This window comes from Heterodontus francisci, chromosome 8 (assembly GCF_036365525.1).
Source record: "Heterodontus francisci isolate sHetFra1 chromosome 8, sHetFra1.hap1, whole genome shotgun sequence".
NCBI lineage: Eukaryota > Metazoa > Chordata > Chondrichthyes > Heterodontiformes > Heterodontidae > Heterodontus > Heterodontus francisci.
In genome coordinates, this window is record NC_090378.1 from 71,164,650 (window position 1) to 71,189,916 (window position 25,267).

The window sequence follows — 25,267 nt, forward strand, 5'->3', positions numbered from 1 at the left end:
GTCCCGTGGGCCAGGTAGTGTATATGCTGGAATGTTAAGGGAGAATTGGCAAGAAATCTCTGGACAGTGGTCAATTGATACTGGAGGATTCCAAAACTGGAAGCAAACAAACCTAATATTTAAAAAAGGAAACTATCTGAACCAGACAACTAAATGTCAATGGGCCCAACATTGGGTAAAATAAACAATTGAGAGTAGGTTGCAGAAGTAACTACATAATAATAGAAATGGAGAATGGAACATCCAATGATATTAATCTCTGTCAAATAAATTATAACAGAGATTAAAACTGAAAACTGTAGAAATACAGGGTACAACATGGGGCTAGATAAAACGCTGCATAAAAACTCAAAAACCGAGAGAACAAGTGCAGAGCAAGAATGGAGAAGGAGTATCACAAGACTTCAGTTCTTGAACCTAGACTCAAAAATCAATTTTAAAATGCTAAATTTACAGACAGCCAACACTTTGCAGAAGGGGTTAGATCAATTAGGCTGGCAAAATGGCAAATGAAATTCAGTACTAAAAATGTTAAGTGCTGCATTTTGAATGAAAAATGAATATGGGTATAAAATAGAATTATCAGAGCAAGTCAGAAGTGAACCTGGGATTAACAGTAGACTCATAATTTTGAATGTTAAGACAATTTGGAGAAGGAATTAAAAAAGCAAATAAAATGTCAGGTGGCACAAAGTGAACAGTATAATATAAATCTATAGAGATTATGTTATAGTTTTACACTGAAGAGAATACAGTGGAGAGAATACAGACATGAGCAACAATAATGATCCCACGTTTGATGGGGATGAACTAGAAAGGAAAGACTAGAGAAGTTTAAAATCTGCAGTCAAGAGGCTCATTAAGGTGAACCATCATTAAGATATTCTAGAGTATTAAAAGGTCAGAGATATGAACTCTAGACTACTTCTTCAAGATCTGTTAGGCCATTAGGACTACAGAACATGAATAAAATTTAATGGAAAGCAAATTTTAAACAATTAGGAAAAAAGATCATGCTAAAAGTGATAGATATTTAGAATAATCTACCTGATAAAGTTCCAGAGTTATATATTAAAGAGCTCAAACTGCAACTGGATGCTAAGCTGGTTCAGTTGCAGGGATTCCAGGGGCCAAGTTGCAATGGACTAATAGGCCTTGATTTGTCATTCACATTTTCCTTCTGATTCTTACTGCAAGGGATTGCTCCAATCATTCATTCACTTGGAACTGATCCAAGTCCAGCCGCAGTCAGGGAACAAGGAGCCTAAATGGTGCAAGGTTCAACACTGATGCCACCTGTTATGCTGAATGCCTAAACTGGTTATGTTATGGCTAGCTGTGTGAAAAACTGGTACAGGGTTTTGATTTCAATATTACATTTGGTCATTTCTTTTGCAAATAATTCTGTTCATTAAATTTATGAGCATTAAAGAAATAAAGAACTTGAATAGCGAGCCTTTCATGATTCCAGGATGCTGCACAACTAAGTACTTTTGAAGTGTAGTTACTGTTGACGTGTTCGTGCTGGAGAATGGAAATACTTCGCACTTATGTGAATTAAATGGACACAATTCACCAACTGTCACAGAAAGAGAGGAAAACAAACAGTAATTATAGTCAACATTAAAGACATTGGAAAAGTCATGAGTAAGAAAAGGTCATTCGCCCAAGGTCATGTATAACATGGATGGATGCAGAGGGAACTTCCCTTTATTCTGATCCAAGCATGTGCCTCAGTACCAAATGCAGAAGAGGACCTGTGACTTGTCCTTTAGGCTTTTTCTTCCCCCTTACCCTTTGGCCTCTGAGATGAGATTGTTAATTTACTGCTGAATTAGTACTGGACTAGGGCTTACCAGAAACCAGACTCATTTTGTAGGAGACGTCCCTCGAATTTGGGAACAGACTTTTATCCCATCAGTCTGGCCTGGATTTGAATCCAGCATCCAGAGATGAATGCAGCACTACAAGTTGAATAGTCTACCCAATTCTCCAGTGGCGATTTAAGAACTGCTGAACAGCATGATACAATGGTTAATAGTCAACAGTAATAGTTCTTAACGGGTGGGAGACTGTCAAAGAGAAGCAAGATGATTAAAAATATGATTTAAAAAACTTTAAGAAAAAGATATAAATTAACTAAATGCACATCAACTAACATACTAACCTGTGTTTAAATCCCGTCCAGGATTAAATGCTCGGCTATTGACAGTGGTGGAAAGCCGGTCACAGCTGATAGTTTTTGAAACATTGGTGTTGAAATTCCCATCAAACCTGTGAAGTTAAAGATTAAAATGAGATGAGGATTTCAAAGCGTAGCACAGGATAAGAGCACGGTGACATGATAATTCTGACTTCAAAGCCTGTAATTGAAGTTTAGTGAAAAAAAAATGAAATGGCCTTAATTTCAAACAAAACCTATTTGACCCTATTATATCACACACAACATTTCGGACAGAATATTAGTGCTCTGTTTTTCTTTCTCCTTCAATTTTCCCATTTCATCTGAGGGTGCTAATTTGTTGGAGTCTTTGAAATAGCAAGTTTCAGCAAATTTAACCATGGGCAGGTGAACCTTCTGGAGCAGTATCACATCATTTATCATCTCAGCCATTAGGCAAGCCAAGTGTCATCTCCAAACATGTTGTGAATTTAATTCAATAATCATTTCAGAAGAAAAACTCAAAATTCAGCAATTCAGATAGAAGAAATTATTAAATAAACTTGGTCATTCTGAATGTCAGCACGAGCAGACCTGGCGAACCAGATGGTGAACTGTGTACGATGAAAAGAAAGCTACATTTTGTCAGGAATTTTTTTTTTTATATAAAAGTGCACATAAAATCAACCCCACCCCAACTCTCTTGAGGTATAGATTCATGTAAGGGTATGATTCCACGAGCATCACTAACCCTCAGGTAGCTTACCAAATTGGCTATTCTTCAAGTATTCATCTGAAGAGCTAATGGGCTAGGTAAGGCATCGCATTCAAATCCAATTCCTTTCAACATAATGAATGATTAATTTGGATCAATGGGTGAATTCCCATCATAATCTTCAAAACTTCAGTCAGTTTTATGTCAAACGCTAGTTCCCGGCACCAAAGAAAGCAAGCCCAGCTTCCTATCAACAGAAATGGACTTTCTGATAAACAAAAAATACTTCATTGTTGCCTCGTGGATACCAGTGAGTGCAACATCCTCTTTGCTGATAATCCTCTACAATGATGTACTTTACCATCTAAAAAGCTAAGTAGTGACTGAATCACTGCAAGGAACAATGGACAGCACTGGACAAATAAGTTATCCTCAACTCTGAGGAAACAATCAACTCTCAAGAACGATTGATTGTTGTCTGCTCACCTCTACTTTATAAGGTTAGTCAAATCTGTTCAGATACAAGCACCCTGCTACCTGCCTGACAACTCTCAAACCAAATAAGAGTGCATAAACGACTGAAGGAGATGGAAAAGATGCACCATCTGCAATTCCAATGTGCAACAAGGCTACTGATGTGGCCAATGATGGAATACTGTATTCTTGTTCAACAGGCTGCTAAGAAAATTTATTTATTTAGAGATACAGCACTGAAACAGGCCCTTCGGCCCACCGAGTCTGTGCCGACCATTAACCACCCATTTATACTAATCCTACACTAATTCCATATTCCTACCAAATCCCCACCTGTCCCTATATTCTCCTACCACCTACCTATACTAGGGGCAATTTATAATGGTCAATTTACCTATCAACCTGCAAGTCTTTTTTGGTGGTGGGAGGAAACCGCAGCACCCGGCGAAAACCCACGCAGACACAGGGAGAACTTGCAAACTCCACACAGGCAGTACCCAGAATTGAACCCGGGTCACTGGAGCTGTAAGGCTGCGGTGCTAACCACTGTGCCGCCCATATTGTTTCCTTCTTGTTGGACTCTGATGCCAAGTAAACCAGTACACTTGGTAGAGTCTCCATTTTGCGGCACCAAAGAAATATAGCTGGGTTATCAGACCAACAGTAAAGTTAGTGACAAGGAATTCAGCTGTTAATGCCAGAAAAATAACAGTTGTATAACAAAATTCTGTGTGAACACAAAATATCTGTACAAAATGCCAGCAGCAAAGCTTCAGACATAGCTTCCCCTCCTGTGGAATTCTGGTCAGTGTCATCACCTGGAACTGTCTCCCTTATTCGCACAAGTTTAAATGCGTGCAAAGTTAGTTATCATTTAATAAATTAGGGTGGTTGAAGGGAATCGAAAATCTCAGTTGCTCACTTTTACTCCAGTACAATTTCTTGGATCTCTTTCTGTGCTCCCAGTATTTACCAAGGGCTACATGTGGCACACCTGTCTTTATTACTGTTGTTTCTGCCCTTACTCAGTAATATCATCCAATATGCAAATCTAGTATGGAAACTATGCTTCAGGTTCCTGGGTTGCTTAATAAATTCAATTGGTGTGCAAACTGTGAGTCAATAAGCACAGTATCGATATTCTGCTACCCTCTGCAGTTTCCCAATGAAATTAAGGTGCTTGTTCATGCCTCATATTTGAAATATATATCTTGCACTGCACATTAAAACACAATAGTGCTCATTATCCAGGCTGATCTACCAAATGCACACTGTTGCAAGGAAGAATTCACTGTCATTGATGAAAATGGACCCAACATGAACTCACATGGTATCTGTCATGAATATACAGTTGGCACAGAAAGGGTTAACATCCCTTCCTGCAAAAAGTTGTATACCATTATTTCTTCAATTTCACACAAAACTATCCCAGTTTGTTTCAACTTGCCCAGGGTACCAGGACTACAGCTGTGATGAGATTCTGCCTGCCCTTGTTGAGTGATCAAAAGATAGACTGAAATTCTGTTTCCAAGAGCAGTCACATCATTGCAATTTTTTCCCCCCCACTTCTTCCTGGACGGACTTTAATGAACAACTGATCGAAACATAGTCTCCAGAGAGTAACTGCACAGCCTCAGTCTTCCTCTTTGATCTGAATCCCTTTGGAAACGTCAGTTCAACCTTCAACTTGCGAGGCACTAGCTTGATTGATATCTGCTCTGATGTGCTTCAGCACTTTGAACTTCACATATTAAAATCCCATCAGACCAGCCAGCTTCTATTCCAATGAGCAGGTTTTGCAAGCGAACTGGAGCTAATACAGGCCATTAAAACTATGTTTTTTTGGCAGCTCTTTGAATTTTATATCAAAACCCAGACTTCTAGAAAATTCCAAATTTACTTAAATCAGACTGGCCTTATCACGCGAAACAGATTTTTGTGGGATGTTTCTGCATATGGAAACTGGGAAGAAAATATAGACAAGGCTTCTAATGTCTGCCAGAACAGCTCTTCTCCATTAGTGTACGGATTGTTTTCTCTCTCAAAGCAATATATGCTGTATTTCAGAAAACCTCATCTTCTCCCATATCTCTTATTTTCTCCTCTCCTGGAGGACTGACTGAGGCTGTGTTAAGATTGCACAGCCTGTTTAAGCTGCAGGCCATTTTTCATGCCCATGTTTACTGCCAACAGGCAATTCTTATTCTTTCATGTGGGACATTATACGGTCATGCAAGCCCCCACCTGCTAAGCATGAGGCATATTAATTTCGCCACATGGACATTAAATGTCAAACTGTTATTGAAATAAAGAAAGGACTTGCTTTAAAAAATTGCCAGATCTTGGCTGGAAATACATTTACATATTAACGGACAGTGCTTGGAAAAGACAAAGGGACCATTCCCTGACACATTTAATCCACAATGGACTTTTGATCGCCAGACGTTGAAGGTGGGGGAGCTCGCATTCCAGGTTGACGGCTAAGATGGCCGAATACACGAATGGACATGGTCAAACCAGCTAGTCACATGACTAACCTGCTTGGCAACCTGAGTTTTTTCAATTAGTACAAACAGTTTGGGCAGAAAGCTCCTTGCCTGAGATGCTCTCTCCTGGCTGGCTCGCCACAGCCTCTCCTGTCTGTCTGCTCCCATCTCTTTCTCACAAGCCTCTGAATCCACTGAGGCCACATGACACCCAAGAGAGAAAAGTCTCCGACAGCGAACAAGGTTTAAGAGGAATATTGGGCTCCAATGAAAAGCAAGATTTACCTACAATCAAGGTCTCTACAGTGAGCTCGAAGAACTGTAACAAATATTCTTCAGAGATTGCCTCAAACTTTTCCACTTTATTTCTTCTGCTCTTTTCTGTCTCTATTTGCATATGTATCGCGTATGCATGCTGGGGTGGACGCGTCGTGTATCCATAGGCGTTAACCGAATTAGAGTTTAAATTTAATAAATTTCAACTTTTCTTCTTTAAACCTAAGAAAGCCTGGTTTCTTTGCCTTATAATTGGAAAGCGGTGAACAAGGATTCACCGGGGTGGGAGGTCGGGGGAGCTAAAAACACTATGTGTTTAAAATTAAACCCCGTTACAGTAAGACCAGGTGAAGGCTGAAAGGGAATCCTAGACCCCTTTCTCACCTGGTCGTAGCAATACTAAAGACCGATCTTGACCTTGTCTGACTGCCACACATATACTTTTAAACAGAAAAACAGCAATCACAGGCAGGAACCCTAGATGTTTCCTTTCCCCCAGTGACACTAAAGCACTAACCCAGTGGCAGTCCCATTGCTGGCCAAGCGGACATCAGTTACATTAGCACAGACAAGGATTCAAACCTGGAAACTTTATAGTTTGGTTGCCTCAGTCTCTTATAAACAGTACATCCATCAACTGAGCCAATATTTACCTTACATCCTATGTTAGCTAAGGCAGCAAGTGTTGACAGGCAACTGAACTATGGGGTATTACAGCTCAACTCAATTCTATCCTCATTAATCTAATATCTAGATGCTCATTTTCCATCAAGAGCAGGATCTCTGGTTAATTTTTCTCCCCCAAGCCCAGGGATAGAGGCCAACTGAGTACCTTCACTGTACCCCAAGGCCAGATCAGTTAACTCAACACTTGGGGAGATACCAGAGGGTGCTTGTGCTTTTGGAACTGAATCTCATCATGAGTAGGTACCATTAGCAGAAGAACAAAGAAAACTGAGGAAATTTATTTTCATAAAGCTTTAAGTCAGTCAAGTTGGCAAACAGTAAGTGCACTAAAACCACTCTGTCAGTCACTAATTGGATCCTCTGGTATATATTTTTAAGCTCACACTTCATTCTTGACAAGTTCTACTACTGCTATGAACACATGCATCCTCATTGGGCAATTCATCTCCAGAAAGAACTGCATTAAGCTACTTGAATTAATTTTTACAGTAGCCCCAATGAAGCCAATTCAACAATTAATCCAGTGAAATGACACAGCAACCCTACACTTCGAAATGAATACATTTTCTGTAGATAAATGCTGCATAGTCCAATGATTTGCTACCTTCATGTTCATTTTATATATTTTCATTGATTAAGATCTTATTTAGCTGCTTACCAGTTGATGTGGGCTTTGGTTCATACTGGCAAAAGACCACTTACAGTTCCATGAAAATCAACTGCAACAAATATCCAGACAGGTGTCAGAAGCAGGCTTCTGTTTTTCCTCTGTTCCAATGATCCATCCCATTACTTAAAATATTCACATGCAATCTCTTAGAGGACCAAAGATATTTGTTTGGGCAGTCACATCTAAACAGTTATGCTTCGTCAGCATATGTAGCTTACTTCATATGACCACATTGCAATTGCCATCAATTGGAACCCCTACTTGTTCAGCAAGCTGCTTTAGATTAGATTAGATTAGATCATTATACATTCTAACTCTAGTTTTACCCTGTACTGCAAAACATACTTTATCATCCACTCAGTTATCAGTTGTTTGATTACTAGTTTGTCTGGGACCTGGAGTGATAAGAAACAAATAACTAATGAGACTTCTGGTTTAGGTGATGTGGTAACTGAGGGTGCTTGCAGCCTTCGGAAAAGGCCAATGTGATCAACACTATATCAAAGGCTTCAGAGGTTTAGTGGGACAAGGAGGAAAAATACTTTATGGGCTTATGAAAGAGGGATTCTAGCCAGCAAGAAATTCAGAAAACAGAAGAGTAGTGATGGGTCAAGGTAAGAATTTAGGGAGCAAAGTACTTAAGAGGGGAGAGATGTCTGAGACGGAGGAAGGGAAGGAAACAGAAGAGAAGTGTCCAAGAAGAACCAAGATGACAAAAAGGCAAATAAAATAGGCTCGGGCCTGGAGCTGCAGTCACCATGGGCATGAAAATACACACAGAAGGAACTCAAGTTACAAAGGCATTTCAGAGATTAGGAGGTCAAGTGTACAATAAACTTTTGGTTGATTCCATTAGTGAATATACTGCTTAGTATGATACTAAGCCAAACAGAATAGGAAATGCCAGGTTGAATCACAGTCTGTGCTGAGTTAGCAGCTATCATCTGAGGTGAAGAGAGTGGCAATACAATTGGTATCAATACCCAAGCAAGGGAGAGAAAATACAGAAGCCAAGGCTTCTGTCCTGATTGTCGTCTAGCAATGCTTGTTGTACCTTGCATATATGTAACCATAGATTATAACTGGGCTCTGCTCTGATTTCCCTGACACTGTCATTCAGTGTGCCAACATTTAACATTGAAGTTGACATATACTAAAATACCATGAGATCCCAGAAGGTATCAACACCGATGGAACTGTACCCTGGCAACAGTATGGAACTGTACTCTAGCAAAAGTCAGCACATTCAGGAGAGGGTGAGAGAAAAGCAGAAAAAAATTGGCTGGGAAATCATATTAGAATGACTGCACTGCAACTGATAAACTTCCTACAGTACAAGACCACTAATATATATAATCATGGATATATTGGGTTGGATTTTACCAGGCCCCTGACATCGGGCTCTGTGCTAGGAGGGCCCGGCCACATCTACCCGGTGGCGGTGAGGCTCTGTGGTGGCCCCCCCGCCCCCGCGCGATGGGACCTGAATTTCAATATGTAAATCAATAAAGTGAAAAAATTTAAATACACTCACCTCCAATCTTCTGGGCCTGCCACGAGCTTCAGTGCAGTGACGGCACTCCTGTGCCTTCACTCCCCCATCTGGGGAAAGCGGACGTGACACTGGTGAGGAGGGGGAATGGTGTCAAATAAATGTAATGAGTGTAGGGGATGGTGGGAAGGGGTGAACTTTAAACTTTGTACAGTCTGTGGGGGGTGAAAGGTCAGATTTCAAAGTTAAGTGTTTTGGGGGTGGTGGAAGGACAAATACTTAATTGTAATTTTTATTGGGGGTGGGAAAGGGGGCGTTAGCATTTTATTTGATACATTTTGGTGGGGAGGGGTGTATGTAAAAATATAAATTTGCCAACAGGGCTGGCTGCCCTTTAAAAATGGAGTCACGCCTGCGCACAGGCAGCTGACGCCATTGCCGACGATGAGCAGCCCGCCTGCTCCATGTGATTGGGGGGCCAAGCTGCCTCGGCTATTTAAATGAGCCACTGTGCGGGAGATTGCAGCAGCTCTGCAGTGTGAAGCCTGCCATTTTTATTGCCCACCACCAAGAACACAGGCGGGCTCTTAAAATCCAGCCCATTGACTGTTAGAATCCATAAAGTAGGAAAAAATACTTACTCCATCATTGAAGCTGGAATTGTGCAGCAGTCCTGGATGGCTGTCAATGGCGATGTCAAGTGAGCTGTGTAGGATGCTTCCACCACCTGTTTGTTACGATTCACTACATCGAGGTAACGATTAAACTTCTCTCTTATCTTTTTAGCCAGCTGCCAAAGCAATAGAAAAGCACAACAGAGGATGAAATCATAAATGAAAATTACAACATTGTTGTCCTAAATTTAGATGCGATGACCCACTTTTGCTCATCAAGAAGAATCATAGAAGGCTTACAGCACAGGAGACCATTCAGCCCATCAAGTCCTTGCCAGAGTAAGTAAATCATTGTTGGCAAATGAACATTTTTCCAGCACTAAGTACTTTGGGTGGATACTGCAGTGCAGGTCAAATGCAATTTGCATATCCTGCTCCAAAATATACTTAAGCTTCATAAGAATTTGCTGCATATGTGACATTCCTAGTTTCCATACCAAATATAGTATCGACATCCCTAAGTGAAGTTGCCTATTTGTGTTGAATATGTTCAGTTTTGTGCCTCTGCCCATGCACATTCAGCATGGAATCCCAAATTAATTTCAAGTGGAGTCCTTCCTGCTAGCAAAGAGCAGAGACAGAAAAGAAATGTTCATTCCATTAGTCTGTACTGAATTTGAACCCACATCAGAGTTGAAGGGACAGCACAAACCTAAATCCTTTGCAGTGTCACCAATAAGCAAAAATAGCTAACGAAAGTCGAGGCCACCAAACAAGACCATGAAAAATACAATACAATGGTTTGATGATATAACATGATATTCAGCTGTATAAACTGAAAATCCCAATTAAATTTAATTTGAGGTGTCACAATTGGCCCCAGCTCGTTTTAGCAGACTTCAACTCTTCAACTGAACAAGTGAAATTCACAAATAATACAGAAAGATATTTAAAAATAAACTGCAAATTACGAACCATCAAGGCAACACACATATAAAGACATTCTTCACTAGCCCTAACTACATGAACGCTTGTACCTCCCAATGGACAAGCAAGCCATGTATATTATGGCGCAGTGGTTAGCACCGCAGCCTCACAGTTCCAACAACCCTGGTTCAATTCTGGGTACTGCCTGTGCGGAGTTTGCAAGTTCTCCCTGTGATTTCTGCCGGGTGCTCCGGTTTCCTCCCACAGCCAAAGACTTGCAGGTTGATAGGTAAATTGGCCATTATAAATTGCCCCTAGTATAGGTAGGTGGTAGGGGAATTGAGGGAAGGTGGGGATGTGAGAGGATAATGGGATTAATGTAGTAGTATAAATGGGTGGTTGATGGTTGGCACAGACTCGATGGGCCGAAGGTCCTGTTTCAGTGCTGTATCTCTAAATAAAAAATACTGAAAAAGCACAAGAGGGGTAGGGTTGCTGCTTTTGGTTACAATCCAGAGATCCCTTCTGGGAAGTGTGTGGATGTAGGAAGATTTCAAGATCAGGGTCAGCTGCAAACCTTCAACTGTCAAATGGTCTTTGACATCCAGGTTTACACATCATTAAAAAAAACGGCCATTTGCAAAACATATGAGAAGATGAATGGTGCTCAAAATCATACCACGGTCAGACTTAGCACCTTCAAGTGAAGACAGGATAAAAGTGTGGGAAAAATGTGGTATCTTTACCAACATTTAAAAACAGTGGCACGTTCTGCAATCAACATAAAATTCTGTGCAGAACATTCAGAAAGCAACATCAAAGCACATACTGTTTAGCTATTCCATGTTTTCATTTGCATTACTTACATAAATACTTAAAACACTGAATTTTTTATAAAGTGCAGATATGTTTTACTGAGTCTGTCTCATCTATAATTGTTTACCATGATTAAAACATTAAATTATAGGCCCCTATCAAGAGCAATGTAGAAAGAATGTTTAGGGGGAAAATATTCCTGGAAGCGCTTCTTTGATCAGCAGGAATTTGCCTTCTACATTTTTTGTTACAATGTCTAATTTTGGTTTTCGTCTGTATGCAAACACTGATGGAACCCCTAAATGAAAACTTCAATTTTTTAAATCTCTGGAATGTTGTCATTAGGCAGGTAGTGTTTTAGCCCCCGAGTGTTTTAAGGGTCAAATAAACAGACAAATGACAGGTTTTCTCATTGGTTAAAAAAGATAAATATTTATTTTTACACAATAACAGTAAAATATTCATGATTTCACCCACTCACACATTCACACACATACACAGAAGAAAAGATAGAGTACAGTGGTAGCATGCAATTAGAGTCCAATTGTTGTAAAAGTGTTTGTTGTTTTAAAAAACCTTTAGAGCTTTTCGGGAGGAAATCTTTCAGCAGTGCAGGCCTGAATATTCTTTGTCTTGGAAAAAAGGATCAAGTGTCTCAGGCTCCTTGTGGTTAAGCCTCAATCCGAAGTCGATGGTGGAAATCCTGAATCACTTTCGCAGATGAGGCGTTCCAAAATCACCTTGCAATTTCTCTGCTGCAGTAGTTAAAAGATGTTATCAGCAGGGCTCCTGCTTAGCTGGAACTGCCTCACAGCTGTTATGACTGGAAAAGACCTTCTCTGGCTGTTCTGCCAGTGTTCTGCCCTTTTTCCTCTAGAGGGATACCTTTTAAGGTAGAAATTTGTCAGGTTGGGGTATTGGTCAGGTGACTATGGGCTCTCTCTCCCATGGGATAATTCATACAATGTTCCAGGATATGGGAATCCTTGTTACATGATGGCGTCTGAATGTGGTCCATTTTGATAAATAGGTGTTATTTCACCCCTATTATTTTGGCCTTGGCTTTGGAATCAGTCTGTCTTCAAAAGTCTTTGTTAGCTCCATTCCTGCAGATAGAAGTTGTTAGAATGGAATGGGCAGTTTTTCTATTTCAATGCGTTTTCCCCAAAGCTAATTCAGATGTGGATAATGGGTTTTGTCTTCAACAGACAAACAGGTTTATTAACAGTACTGGAGGGGTCACCTGATCTCTACACCATTTTGTCTGTGGCACAAATGTGTCCTTTTTTTGTAGTTCAGTTCAACAGTCGACTTTTATTTCATAATTCCTCCAGTTCATTTCATACTTCATCATTGTTCCTTCATGAGCGTGACATATGTTAATCAGAAAACAGTTTGGCACTTTAGTCCTACAGTTTCATTCAGATTCTGCTACAGAAGAATTATTTTTTAAGCAAATAAATCACCAAGCACTCAAATTAAAGGCCTGCTACTGTTAATCCAGGAAACTGGAAATTGTCAAAATGACGTAGGGCGTCAGAAGAGTCACGGATGTAGGTGGGAAGAGACTGGACCAGCGGAGAAAAGAAGAGTCAAGATAGGAAGAAATAAGTTCAGTGGGGCAGGAGCAGGCTGACACAATGGGTCTGTCGGGACAGTCCCGTTTGTGGATTTTGGGTAGCAGGTAGAAGCGGGCTGTCCAGGGTTGTGGGACTATGAGGTTGGAAGCTGTAGAGGGAAGATCTCCAGAGGAGATGAGGTCAGTGACAGTCCTGTGGACTGTAGCTTAATGTTCGGTGGTGGGGTCATGGTCCAGAGAGAGGTAGGAAGAAGTGTCTGTGAGTTGGCATTGAGCCTCTGCAAGGTAGAGGTCAGTACACCATACAATAGTCGAGACTGGTAACTGTCTGCACAAAGAATCAAGGGAAAACCCAATGACTCTCAGGTCACAGCTTACCGGTGCACTAATGCCACATCTTACTGGTGCACTAATGCCACAGTACTGCACAACTAAACTACACTTAACTAAGTGGCTAAACTGGTGATTCAGGGGCCATGTATGCCTTTTATCCAGCTGAAGAGAGGCTCTTTTGAAAGCTGTAAAATAAAAGCAAAATACTGCGGATGCTAGAAATCTGAAATAAAAACAAGAAATGCTGGAACCACTCAGCAGGTCTGGCAGCATCTGTGGAAAGAGAAGCAGAGTTAACTTTTCACGTCAGTGACCCTTCTTCGGAACCGACTTCGGAACTGACCCGAAATGTTAACTCTGCTTCTCTTTCCACAGATGCTGCCAGACCTGCTGAGTGGTTCCAGCATTTCTTGTTTTTATTTTATATCTTTTGAAAGCTGTGTTTAGCTCCCCTGCCCAAACATTTAATCCCAATCTGAGGCGTGTAGGATAATAAAGGATATTATCACCACATAGGGAATTAAGTGCATGGACACGACATTTACAAAAGAAGTGTTTACACTTAGCCACCAAGGTGAAAAGGGGTAATATATTAATACTGCAGTTGCAAGTTCAGTTTATGCTGAAATTTGAAAATATTGTCCAGCCTTGCTTTAAATGTTCAATTAGCTGGTCATGAAGCAGGCTGGTGTGGTACTGAAACGGTCTCAGCCAGGATAGTAGTCAGAGCACTACAATTGGCACAGCACCACCATGTTTGGGAGAGGGCAGGAAAAATAAAAGAGGCAGACTCGCTTGGAGCCGACTGTTATCCAGCGACCCACTTCTGGAAAATGCATCGGTATAGGCATCAGATTTGGGACATGTTTGAGTTCAACTGTGTTGTCCAAATGCTGAAATAAACTGTCATCAATATTCACTGCCTGGGCTCACATACCAGAGAATGGATAGTAGTTTTTGGAACTGTATGCAGCATCAATTAATGATGTCAGGAGAGGGAGGCAGAAATCTGGTGGAAGATGGGGGAAAATAATCACCACCTTTCACTTTAAATTTACACTGATTTAATTTATTGTCCACCTAATTTACACAATTCCTTGATTCTAAATTTGACAGTTTGCAGGCAGCTCAATTCAAATTGTGCCCATCATTAAACCACATTCTTTGCGTATGCTAACTAGCTTTCCATAAGCCATTATTATTTAAAAATCTCATTGAGAACCCATGAAACACAGCCGGTATGTGGGATTTCTCAGTTTAGATCACTAACACTGCTGAATAACTTTTACCATTTGTACATACAGAACACTTTATTATGCATCAGGTCAAAGAATATTAGTCACAGTGTATTTACTGAAACGCTATCAGCATTGGAACAGCAGCTCTGCTGGATCTCCCAGCACGCCACTGAAACTGTTGCCAAGGAATGATTCTTTCTCACCACCAAACGCAGCCACAATTCCCACTGAAGCTTAAGCAGAGATTAATGAGAGGGGTTTTGATTTGTGTGGCAACGATGAAGAGTGATTTCACATAAAACGACTTTGATACAGGCAAAGTGAAGCTCATTAATTTGGCAAAAGAGTACAGCATATTTTAGTCTTAAAATTTTCCTCAATGCCCTTGACTACACAACATAGTTACAGACTTATTGAGGGGGGGTGGTGGTAGAGGGGAAGGTGGTGAGGAGAGCTTTAACCCCCAAGGACAAGAAGGGATGGGGGAGGTAAAAATTAAAAATGGGAAACCATCCCTGCAATCGGAACTCCACCATGTCCGAGCTAACACCACGCCACCCACGCCCCTACAATGTCCAACATCCCACCCACCCCCATATCCAAATGCTCCCTTTCCACTATCCAACTCACTCTGATCATGTCCACCTCTCTCCCCACCCAATGACGTCCGAATCTACCATCCTCCCCCCACCCCACCCCCATAACACCTGACTCTTCCACCTCCACCTGTAATTTTCAGTGTATACGGTATATAACAAGCAAGAAAGGTCATCTGGCCCAAAAAGTCAGCTCCTTCTGCTGACTATATATCATCTGCTCTATAGTGGACTCCTCTCTAATCATTAACTGATGGAAAGCTCTCTATTCTGTATGCACATGCATAACAGGACTAGAAATTTGGGTCATAATTTGGGGTTGAAAGCAGGAGGACCAATGAGTATTTACAGTGGATGGTACTGTAGCTTATTCTGCAAAGCACAATCCTCTGTTCCTGGCCTACTCCCATTCTCCTATTGATTCTGAACTTGCAGCCCTGGTACAATCGCTCTGCCTCCTGGTCTCGTGCTCCCAGTTCACATCTATGTTTCATGTGCTAACGCTGCTGTGCAGTCAGCATACAAGAAAATCTAAGTTTTGACTCCCAGGAGAGCTGTGGTCCTGATGGGCCATCTTCTACATGTTATTGGTTTTCTTTCCTCAGGTCTATTAGCTGGAAAGTGCAGGGTCATCTTGAGTGTGAACAAACATAATTGAGAAATAATCTTGAATATTCATCCACCCTCCCACTTCCCATTGTTCAAGCCTGGCCTGCAGTATTCCTTCTAACCAATTCTATTAATAGTGGGTTTCAGGACTTTTAAAAAAGTTAAAGAGGCTATATAAATGCAGTTCATTTTAAGAAAAGACTTAGCCTCAACAGCTACTACTTGACTATCTATTACTGTTTGTTTATTTATTTTTATTTATTTATTTAGAGATACAGCACTGAAACAGGCCCTTCGGCCCACCGAGTCTGTGCCGACCAATAACCACCCATTTATACTAATCCTACATTAATCCCATATTCCCTACCACATCCCCACCTTCCCTCAATTCTCCTACCACCTACCTACACTAGGGGCAATTTACAATGGCCAATTTACCTATCAACTGCAAGTCTTTGGCTGTGGGAGTAAACCGGAGCACCCGGCGGAAACCCACGCAGTCACAGGGAGAACTTGCAAACTCCACATAGGCAGTATCCAGAACTGAACCCGGGTTGCTGGAGCTGTGAGGCTGCGGTGCTAACCACTGCGCAGTCCGTTGTATGATGAAATGATGGGGGGCTGGGGGTGGGGTGGCATGTGGTGAATAGAAGAGTTTCTAATAGCTGTGCTCCCTCAAGGATAGTTCACTTTAAGCCTTCTAGTTCTAGCATCACAGTCTGATTACAATCTATCCACTTCAGCATGTTAAATAACCTTTTTAAAAAGCATGGTTTATGATGTCCCACTTAAACCAAGTTTATTTTTCAAAACATTTTCTTCTATCCTGATATAAAATAACTAATTTCAAAATTCTAAATGTAAGCAAATGTTATGACACCTAAAAATATTCCACTGAATTGCACTCAAAGTCAGGACCTACATATCAAAGCCATTTCAGTGCAATAAAATGTTGTCCCACTCCTTGATTGCCCTAGTGTCACAAGAAACGTAAGTGACTAAAGCAACATCAAAGTAAGACAGGAATGGCATTTCAGGCACTGTGCATGCAGGAATATTGTTACTATGTTTTTAAAAAGAACAGATGGTTGTCTCTGCTGCTTTGCCAAATAATAGCTGGTGACATCTGTGCCCAACTTTACTGAATTCTTGTTCTCTCAGAAATTGGATGCTTGATGGCAGCATGTATTGCAAGTTCTAGGAAGGAACACACAAGACAGTTTGCAAGTGCTATTTTGAAGCCCTGCAGAAAGCTACGGCCTGGTACCCTACTGGTCCAACACATTGTTTTCTTTCCACAGCTTCTGACATTTAACTAACTACTTCCCCCACTCATCCCAATCAACCCAACCATTAATGAGACAGTGCATGAACTGGACCTAGGCATGCACTGCTTTCACTGAACTACCTATCATCCTAACACAAATACCTCAAAAAGGCTGCTTCTTGTGTGGGCCCAAAGATATGATTACATTCCCCTGGGGCCTCTGATCTCTGCAAACCTTTGGATAATTGATCTGTTCTTCTACCTACTACATCAGTTAAGAAATGTGACTGACCACACAGACAGACACACATAAAAAGAAAAAAGATGTGCATTTATATAATGCCTTTCACGATCACAGGACATCCCAAAGCATTTTACCGTTTTTTTGGAAGTGTGGTCACTGTTGTAATGTAGGAAATGAACCAGCCAATTTGTATACAGCAAACTCCCACAAACAGCAATGTGATAATCATCAGATAATCTGTTTTTGTGATGTTGATTGAAGGATAACTATTGGCCAGGACACCGGGGAGAACTCCCCTGTTCTTCTATGAAATAATGCCACAGAATCTTTTACATCTGACTGACAGGGCAGATGGGGCCTCAGTTTAACTTCTCATCTGAAAGACAGCACCTCCAACAGCATACAGTCAGTACTGTGCTGGAGAGTCAGTCTTGATTTTTGTGCTCAAGCCTTGGAGTATGGCTTGAACCCATAACCTTCTGACTCAGAGGCAAGAGTGCTACCAACTGAGCCACAGCTGACATTATAAGAAACCACCAATTACTGACTATCGAATTGTATACCAGAAAGTGCCTCTACAGTTAATCCCAGCACTAATTTATGTCAACTCAGTTAGATAATTGAGTTTGAGATAGCAAATTAATCACTAAGTTTAATGTTCTATTTTAAGTATCTGACATCTTTTCCTCCACGAACATCTGAAAGGATATTTACTGATACTTAATTTGAAATTTCATAATACAAATGTAGACAGACAGCTTGTCGCACACAATTGATACCTTGTGTATCAGAACATATACACTCTCCGCCCCACCTGAAACAACATGATCAACAGAGAGGCGCAAAAAAAACAGGCCAGGCTAACTTGGAGGCAAAAAATCTGACAAATGCATCTCTGACCCATCTAAACAATCAAAACGAGTCCAGGAGATCACTGTGGCCCTGAATTCCCTAAAGTATCTATCTTTTCTAAGAAGTGACGTCTGCCCCAACCAGAAACAGCCCCAGCTCTCGCTGCGTTCTGAAGAAGGGTCACTGCCCTGAAACGTTAACTCTGCTTCTCTTTCCACAGATGCTGCCAGCCCTGCTGAGTATTTCCAGCATTTCTTGTTTTTATTTTGTCCCAGCTCTCGCTTGATGTGTACAGTCCCAAATCTTTTAGCCTGTCTTGGTAACCAAGATGGTTTGTTTGTGCATTTGTGCAGGAGGACCACTGACTCTCTTTCCAGTGCCTCAATATCACCCACTTCACAAGATGACCAGAAAAGTATGCCAAATGAGACCTGACCAGTCTTGTACAAGGACAACGCAGCATACCTCATCTTATAATTAATTGTCCCATGAAAACACCTCAACACACTATTTGCCAGCTATAAGCCCAATCTCTAACACATTAAGATCCATCTGAAGCAGCCGAGCATCATCTGCAGTCCTAATACTTGCACAGATCTTCGTAGCAACTGCAATTTTGTAGATTATGCCCCCAACACCTACATCCAAAATCATAAATAAAAACAAAAAAGAGCAACAGTCCCAACACTGATCCCTGCAGGACACGACCGGAGATAAGTCTAAAAACAGATCCAAATCTAGTGAGAACTACTTTCTGCCTACACTGTCAGCCAGTTCTCAATCCAGCTCAATATATTACCACTAATAGCAGAGGCTTTAATCTTGTACAGAAGCTTCTCATGTGGTACTTCATCAGAGGTGCTTTGGAAATCTAAGTAGATGTCTACTGAGTTTCCCTCATCCACTAACTGCACAACTTGCTCAGAAAATATGAATACATTTGTAAAACATTACCTTTTTATGAAGCCATGTTGGGGTATCCCGAATATATCCCTTTCTATCCAAGCATATATTGCATCCCAAATGATTCCAAAAATTAATTTAAAACCCACTTCTTTTTCTTTTTGCATCTTGGTTCTTAGGTGTCAAAATTGCTCACATGAAGGAGGTCAGTTATAGGAGGTACTGGAGGACAAGTACATCCTTGGGACCATATCCCAACAATGGTGAATAAGATAAATGGGGGGTAGATTTTTTTTTTAATTCAGTGAACTACCCATTTTCCTGAACACCCACCAAACCAACTGTCCATTTTGGAACAGGGATTGACATCATTTAAAATCTACCTAAGAGTAGAAAATCAGAACCAACGGCTGTTTTCTTTTTGACAAGAGCAAAACAGACCATTGAAGCTTTGCTTGATTGTATCAAATGGAGTGCTAAGCCAAAATTTTGACTATTTTTGAGTTGGCAGAAGAAACTAAATATTGACAGCCCAGATATAAATTAATAATAAAATGAAATAACATAGAAGAAAAACATTTAGCCCATTACATCTGTGCCACTGTGCTTCTCTACAAGCCAGTTGCCTAATATAATGTTACGGACAGGTAGCAAGGGGTGTGGATGGTTCCCACTGTTCACCTCCCGACTGACTGCAATTGTGTTTTATTAAAATGATGCTTTAGTCCAAGTGGCTTTTGGGTCAAAAAACGGACAAATAACAGGTTCTCTCATAGGGGGAACAAACTATTTTTAAACAAATCCCGAAATGATTGCAACCTCACTCACACACACATTCACCCACACATCCACACAGAAGAATAAATAGAAAGAAAAGGGTAAGAGGTAGTTTAAAGTTCCAAGTGAGGTAAGTCTTCGTGGTTTACAGAAGACTATGGAGTCTTCTCGGAAGGAAAAGTCTTTTTTAAAAAGTTGCGGGCCTGATTATTCGCAGTCTTGAACTTGCAGAGGTATCGTAAAGCACTAGTGGTTGTAATACAGCCCAAAGCTGGTGGTTTGTTACCTTCACAGGTGGTTAGTCTCAAAGTTGCTTTGTGATGTCTCTGCTGTGGTCGCTGTTCTTGGTCAGCAGGGTTCTTCTCACAGGCTCTCTGTGATGTTGGGTTGATCTCCTCCTTCTCTCTCCAGAGAGCTACCTTTTTAAGGTCAACATCTATCACATTGGAGTTTCTGTTAGATGCATGGCCCTGTCCCCAGTTCTGAGCACATAATGAGCCAGGATGATAACCATGGCCATTGTTTGATTTTTGAATGGGAATCATTGTTATGATGTTGCTGCTTCACACCTTATTCTTCTTGGTTTGGCAATGAGTCACACTGTTTCCAGTATCCTCTGTTAGTTCATTCTTGTCAATATGCAATAATATGCAAAAGTTCCTTTCAATTTCAAAGGAGTTCTCCCCAGAGCTATTCGAGACGAGGTTCACAAGCCTCATTTTGGAGATGGGTTTGTGGATTTCCAGTACAGGAGGAGTCACATGGCCGCTACTCCATTTTGACTGTGGTTCCAGTGTCCAAGTTATTGTTAGTTAGTTTAACAGTTGACTTTGAACTTAATAATTCCTCCATTTCATTGTTTATTTTATCACGGCTCCTTCCATGCATGACAAATACATACAATCAAATGGTTATCTTGTGATAAAAACAAAAAACTTTGGAAATGATAGGTCAGGGTAGCATCTGTGGAGAAAGAAACAGTAAATGTTTCAGGTCGATGACCTTTCATCAGAACTCTGTCATTGACGTGAAGTGTTAACTCAGTTTTGCCCTCCACAGATGTTGCCAGACCAGCAAAGTGTTTCCAGCATTTTCTGTTTTTACTTCAGATTTCCAACATCCACAGTATTTTGCTTTTGCATTGATGGTTATCTTCTTATTGCTTGAAGAGTTTATCAGAAATTATGGCCGGAATTTTCTGTGGGGCCGGAGGCCCAGCCCACCAACAGAAAAAATCAGTGGCAAGCCTGCCTCCATCAGGCCTGGAAGCCATGCCGTGACTTTACATGGCCCGGGCCCTTAATTGGCCTTGGGTGGGACTTACACCCCTCTGAGGCTGGAAGTCCTGCCTCCAAGGCTGGTTAGCCAATCAGTGGGCCGGCAGCTCTTCAGTCCCAGCAATGCCACCAGAAGCGGTACTCCAGTGGGGTCAGCTTGTGCCAGGGGGCCCTCTGTTGTGCACAGGGCGCCCGATCAGGAGGGCGCCCGGTCAGGAGGGCGCCCGGTCAGGAGGGCGCCCGGTCAGGAGGGCGCCCGGTCAGGAGGGCCCCCCCCCCCCCCCATACCGCGCAAAAAGGATACCAAGTTTTACTGGACAGCCTTCTGAGCTACTGAACTGCCCGCCCACTGCTGGTAAAATACCAGCAGCGGGGGGAGGAGGCCCTTAAGTGACAATGAATTGGCCACTTAAGGGCCTTAGTTGGCCTGGGGCGGGCAAGACATTTGTCACCTCCCCCACTGCTGGTAAAATTACAGCAGGGGCAGAAAGGCGATGGGACCTACACCCCCCACCTTCCACTCAATTTTAAACCACCCACCCCCCTACCTCTATGGTGGGTGTACAATTCTGGCCTATCTCATGGTAAAAAAACAAATTGGTGAGCAGACTTGTAAATAATCTGACCATCACAGCTCTAATTCTTAAACACTTTATAAGTATTGCAGTGTTGTAGCACAGTAGTGCTTTCTTTTGGTATAGTAAAGGTATTTCAGCAAATACATAAAATATCCATATAAGTGGAATAAATGTGTTTCATTGGCCAAAGCAAGCAAGTTCCAGATCTGGAATTTGTGGGACATTTGAACCATGAATATTGGATATTATATCCATGGTAATAATGATTTGATATTGTAGAGCACTATTCTATCCTTAGAAAGAATCAGAAAATGTTGCAACACCTGACTGAAGAAAAATCTTGGTGCAATGAAACTGATCATTTGAGTGGCAGCATTCAGAATCTTAGAGCATGGAAGGAGTACGTTCAGCCTGCGTTGACTCTCTGAAAGAGCCATCAAACAAGTCCCACTCTTTCCCCATAGCCCTGCGAATTTTTTGTTTTCAAGTATATCATTAATGTGTGGTAAAACACAGGTTCAAAACTCAATTCTACTTAGTAATCTGTCTGAACCATGCCAGATAGAGACTGCACCGTATGCCTGCAGAAAGAACAAAAACCTGATGAGGAAGTAGTTATCCAATCATTATACCGCCCAGTGACTGGCCAAGGGACATGCAAATTCTAATAATATAATTGGGAGAAAACAAGAAAAAAAATTAAATACAACAGAAAATATGCAACAACTGCTCTCTCAATATAGAACCAGCTTTCTCATTGACATCCTGCAAAGAACACCAAGTGCAAGGTTCAGTTATACAAGCAGCCCAATTGTAACCATCTGAAGTAGAAAGATGCTGCCAAATCCAGGCTTTATTTGGCTTTAGATTAAGTCGATCATATTTACTACTACATCTCTCCCTTTTCTGAAGTTACAGTCATGTAATTCTACTCCATGTGAGGGGAGAGCGACAAAAATTGATATAGTGTGTTTGGGCCCAATTTAGAAACAGAACTGGCTGACTTCCATCAGTCCTTGGAGTCTGTTCAAGCAGCTGAGCATTGGCTAACAGCCTGTTATAATGCAACGAACTGCCTCATTAGCTGAAAAGCAGAAATGTTTTGGTGGATAAAGACAAGATAACAACAACGAAAGCTGCTCTCCATAGCAAGTTCACTTATGAAGAGTTTACTTTGAATTTACAGCATAGAAACAGGCCACTTGGCCCAACTACTCTTGGTCAATATTTATGCTCCACATCTAACCCTATCAGCATAGCCTTTTATTCCTTTCTCCCTCATAAACTTATACAGCTTCCCCTTAAGTGCATCTATGCTATTTATCTCAACTACACCATGTGGCAGCCTGCTCTTCATTCTAACCACTCAACTGCGTAGTGAAGTTTCTCCTGAATTCCTTATTGGATTTATTAGTGACTGCCTTGTACTTATAACCCCAAGTTTTGGAATCCCCCACAAGTGGAAACGTCTTTACCATGTCTACTCTATCAAACCCATTAATCATTTTAAAGACCTTTAAAAGATCAGTCAACCTTTTCCTTTCTAGAGAAAAGTACCCCAGCCTTCTCAGCTTTTTCTCACAGTAATATAGCCCCTCAGTTCTGGTGTCAACATTGTAAACCTTTTCTGTATACCTTCTTCAATGCCTCAGATTGATATGATTTCCACAGAAGTACAAGCCTCAGACCTACAACAACTGGCACTTTTATGGCTACTTTGGCAAGATGCTAGAGTATGAAGCGAGTCTATAACACTACAGCCAAAGAATGAGTCAGTATGTCTAAAATCAAATGATTATCTGCAGCATTGCCCACATGGTAAACCACAATGAATAAAATGAAATGAGGGCAGCAGCAGATCATTGGAAAGCGTAGATCCAGAACCAGTAGTTAGGTGGATTCTGCACCATTGACAATAAACAGGAGTGTGATTGACCAGAACTAGGGACGGCTTTCTTTCATATTTTAAGAAAAAAAAAAACAGACAAGCTCCGTTGAGATTTTGAAGGGAACTTGAACAGCCAATCTGATGCAGACTGCAACTGAGACAGGCATTGGTCAACTAGATACTGAAAGTAAATTTCATGCCATCCTGGAAATGTTGATACCAATTTTTCCAAAAGTCGGGCTTTGCTGACATTGATGGAGGTATAGAGGCCGGAATTTACGTCGCCCCAGGGGGTCGGATGGTGGCGTGGGGGCGGCGTAAAATTGAACAGGAGGCCTACCTGCTCCCGGAGGTTGGGGGGGGGGGGGGTGGCATGGCAGTTGGGCACAGAGTGCCCAATTGAGGGCTGCCCCCACCTCCCAAACCATCCCCGGGACCTAAGACACCCCCCCCCCCCCCTCCCCCCAAAGGACCACTCCAGCCTCAGCAGGGAAGGACCAATCCCCCTGGTGAGGCATACTCCTACTTACCTTCCCACCTCGATCCATGGAGTCGGCTGGCCTGCAGTCCCAGCAGTGGCCACCGCTCCCAGTGGCACTGCTGGAATGAAGAGCTGCTGGCCCACTGATTGGCCGGCAGCTCACTGAGGCTGGACCTCCTCCCGCAAGTGGGTGGAAGTCCCACCTCGGGACAATTAAAGCCTGGGGATCCGTAAAATACGGAACAGATCCCCAGGCTAGGCGGAAGCAGGTTCGCCACCGACTTTCACGGTTGAAGTCCGGCTCCCATCCATCTCCTGTAAAATTCTGGCCAGAGTGTGTTGTAGTCTGGAAAATCTAATCAACTGACAATGTGAATAGAAATTGCCCTACTTCATTCATTGAAAAGAAAAGGGCATTAAAATATATACCATGACATGGAGTTCGTAAACTGTATTTGTGTGTATAAGGGGACAAAGGAGGGAGTGTTGATGAAGTGAAAAAAGGTTAGGTCAACCAGATAGATTTTGATAAAGTTTTTAAAGGTGGGTAGAGAAATAAAGAGATGGTGGGGTTTAGGTGAGGGAATTCCAGACCATAGAAAGAAGAGACTGAAGTTTCTAACATTAGCAGTAGGGCAAAGCTGGGGGACAGTTGCACAGAATGCCAACGTCAGAAAACTGAAGTGTATAAGAAGTGATATTGGATAAAGGAGGTTGCAAAGTGAGAGAGAAGCAAATCCATGAAGGAACTGGAAGGAAAGTACAGGAAGCCATAGTGGGCCAGCGAAGATGCACTGACAGGTGAGTGACACAGGAAATGAGCAACTTCGTTTTTGACAAGTTGGATATTATGGAAGGTGGATGATGAAAAAGCATTGGAGCAATTGAGTCTGCAGTTGGTAAAGACATAGATTCAGCAATCAGCAGTATGAGAGCTTCAATTGAGTAGAGGTGCAAAATTTTGTGGATATGGAAGAATAGTTAAGAGATCTAGAATAGAGAAGGGAGGAAACCATAGGAGCAGGAGGTAGTTCTCATGGAAGAGATGCATTTGGAATGTTGAAGTGGAAGATGAAAAAAAAAGTGACAAGACTTCAAGGTTGAAGTGGTTGAGAGACTGTGCAGGACCAGTGAGGCTCTTAAAGAGCAATAATACAAAATCCTGTAAGTCCCCTGACCACAGATAAAGTGTTCAGTACAGAGTAGTTTTTTTCCCCCACATGGAACCATATGCAGTTGTAATACTTATGTCAAGTATAATATTTTACCCACAGACAGTTCCAACACACAGCAAAGGAGAATGGGTTTGTTATGAGAGAAGCAATCT

General features: G+C 41.6%; 1 protein-coding gene across 3 annotated transcripts in view; it reads right to left on the reverse strand.

Moving 5' to 3' along the window:
- cachd1 (cache domain containing 1) overlaps positions 1-25,267 on the reverse strand; it is a 190,041-nt gene that overhangs the window by 59,045 nt on the left and 105,729 nt on the right. For all 3 annotated transcript variants that reach the window (XM_068037313.1, XM_068037314.1, XM_068037312.1), the window contains 2 exons: positions 9,603-9,751; positions 2,168-2,274 (listed from right to left, as the gene is read on the reverse strand). In XM_068037313.1, coding sequence (XP_067893414.1) covers positions 2,168-2,274; positions 9,603-9,751 — 256 coding nt within the window. The remainder of the gene's footprint in view (positions 1-2,167; positions 2,275-9,602; positions 9,752-25,267) is intronic.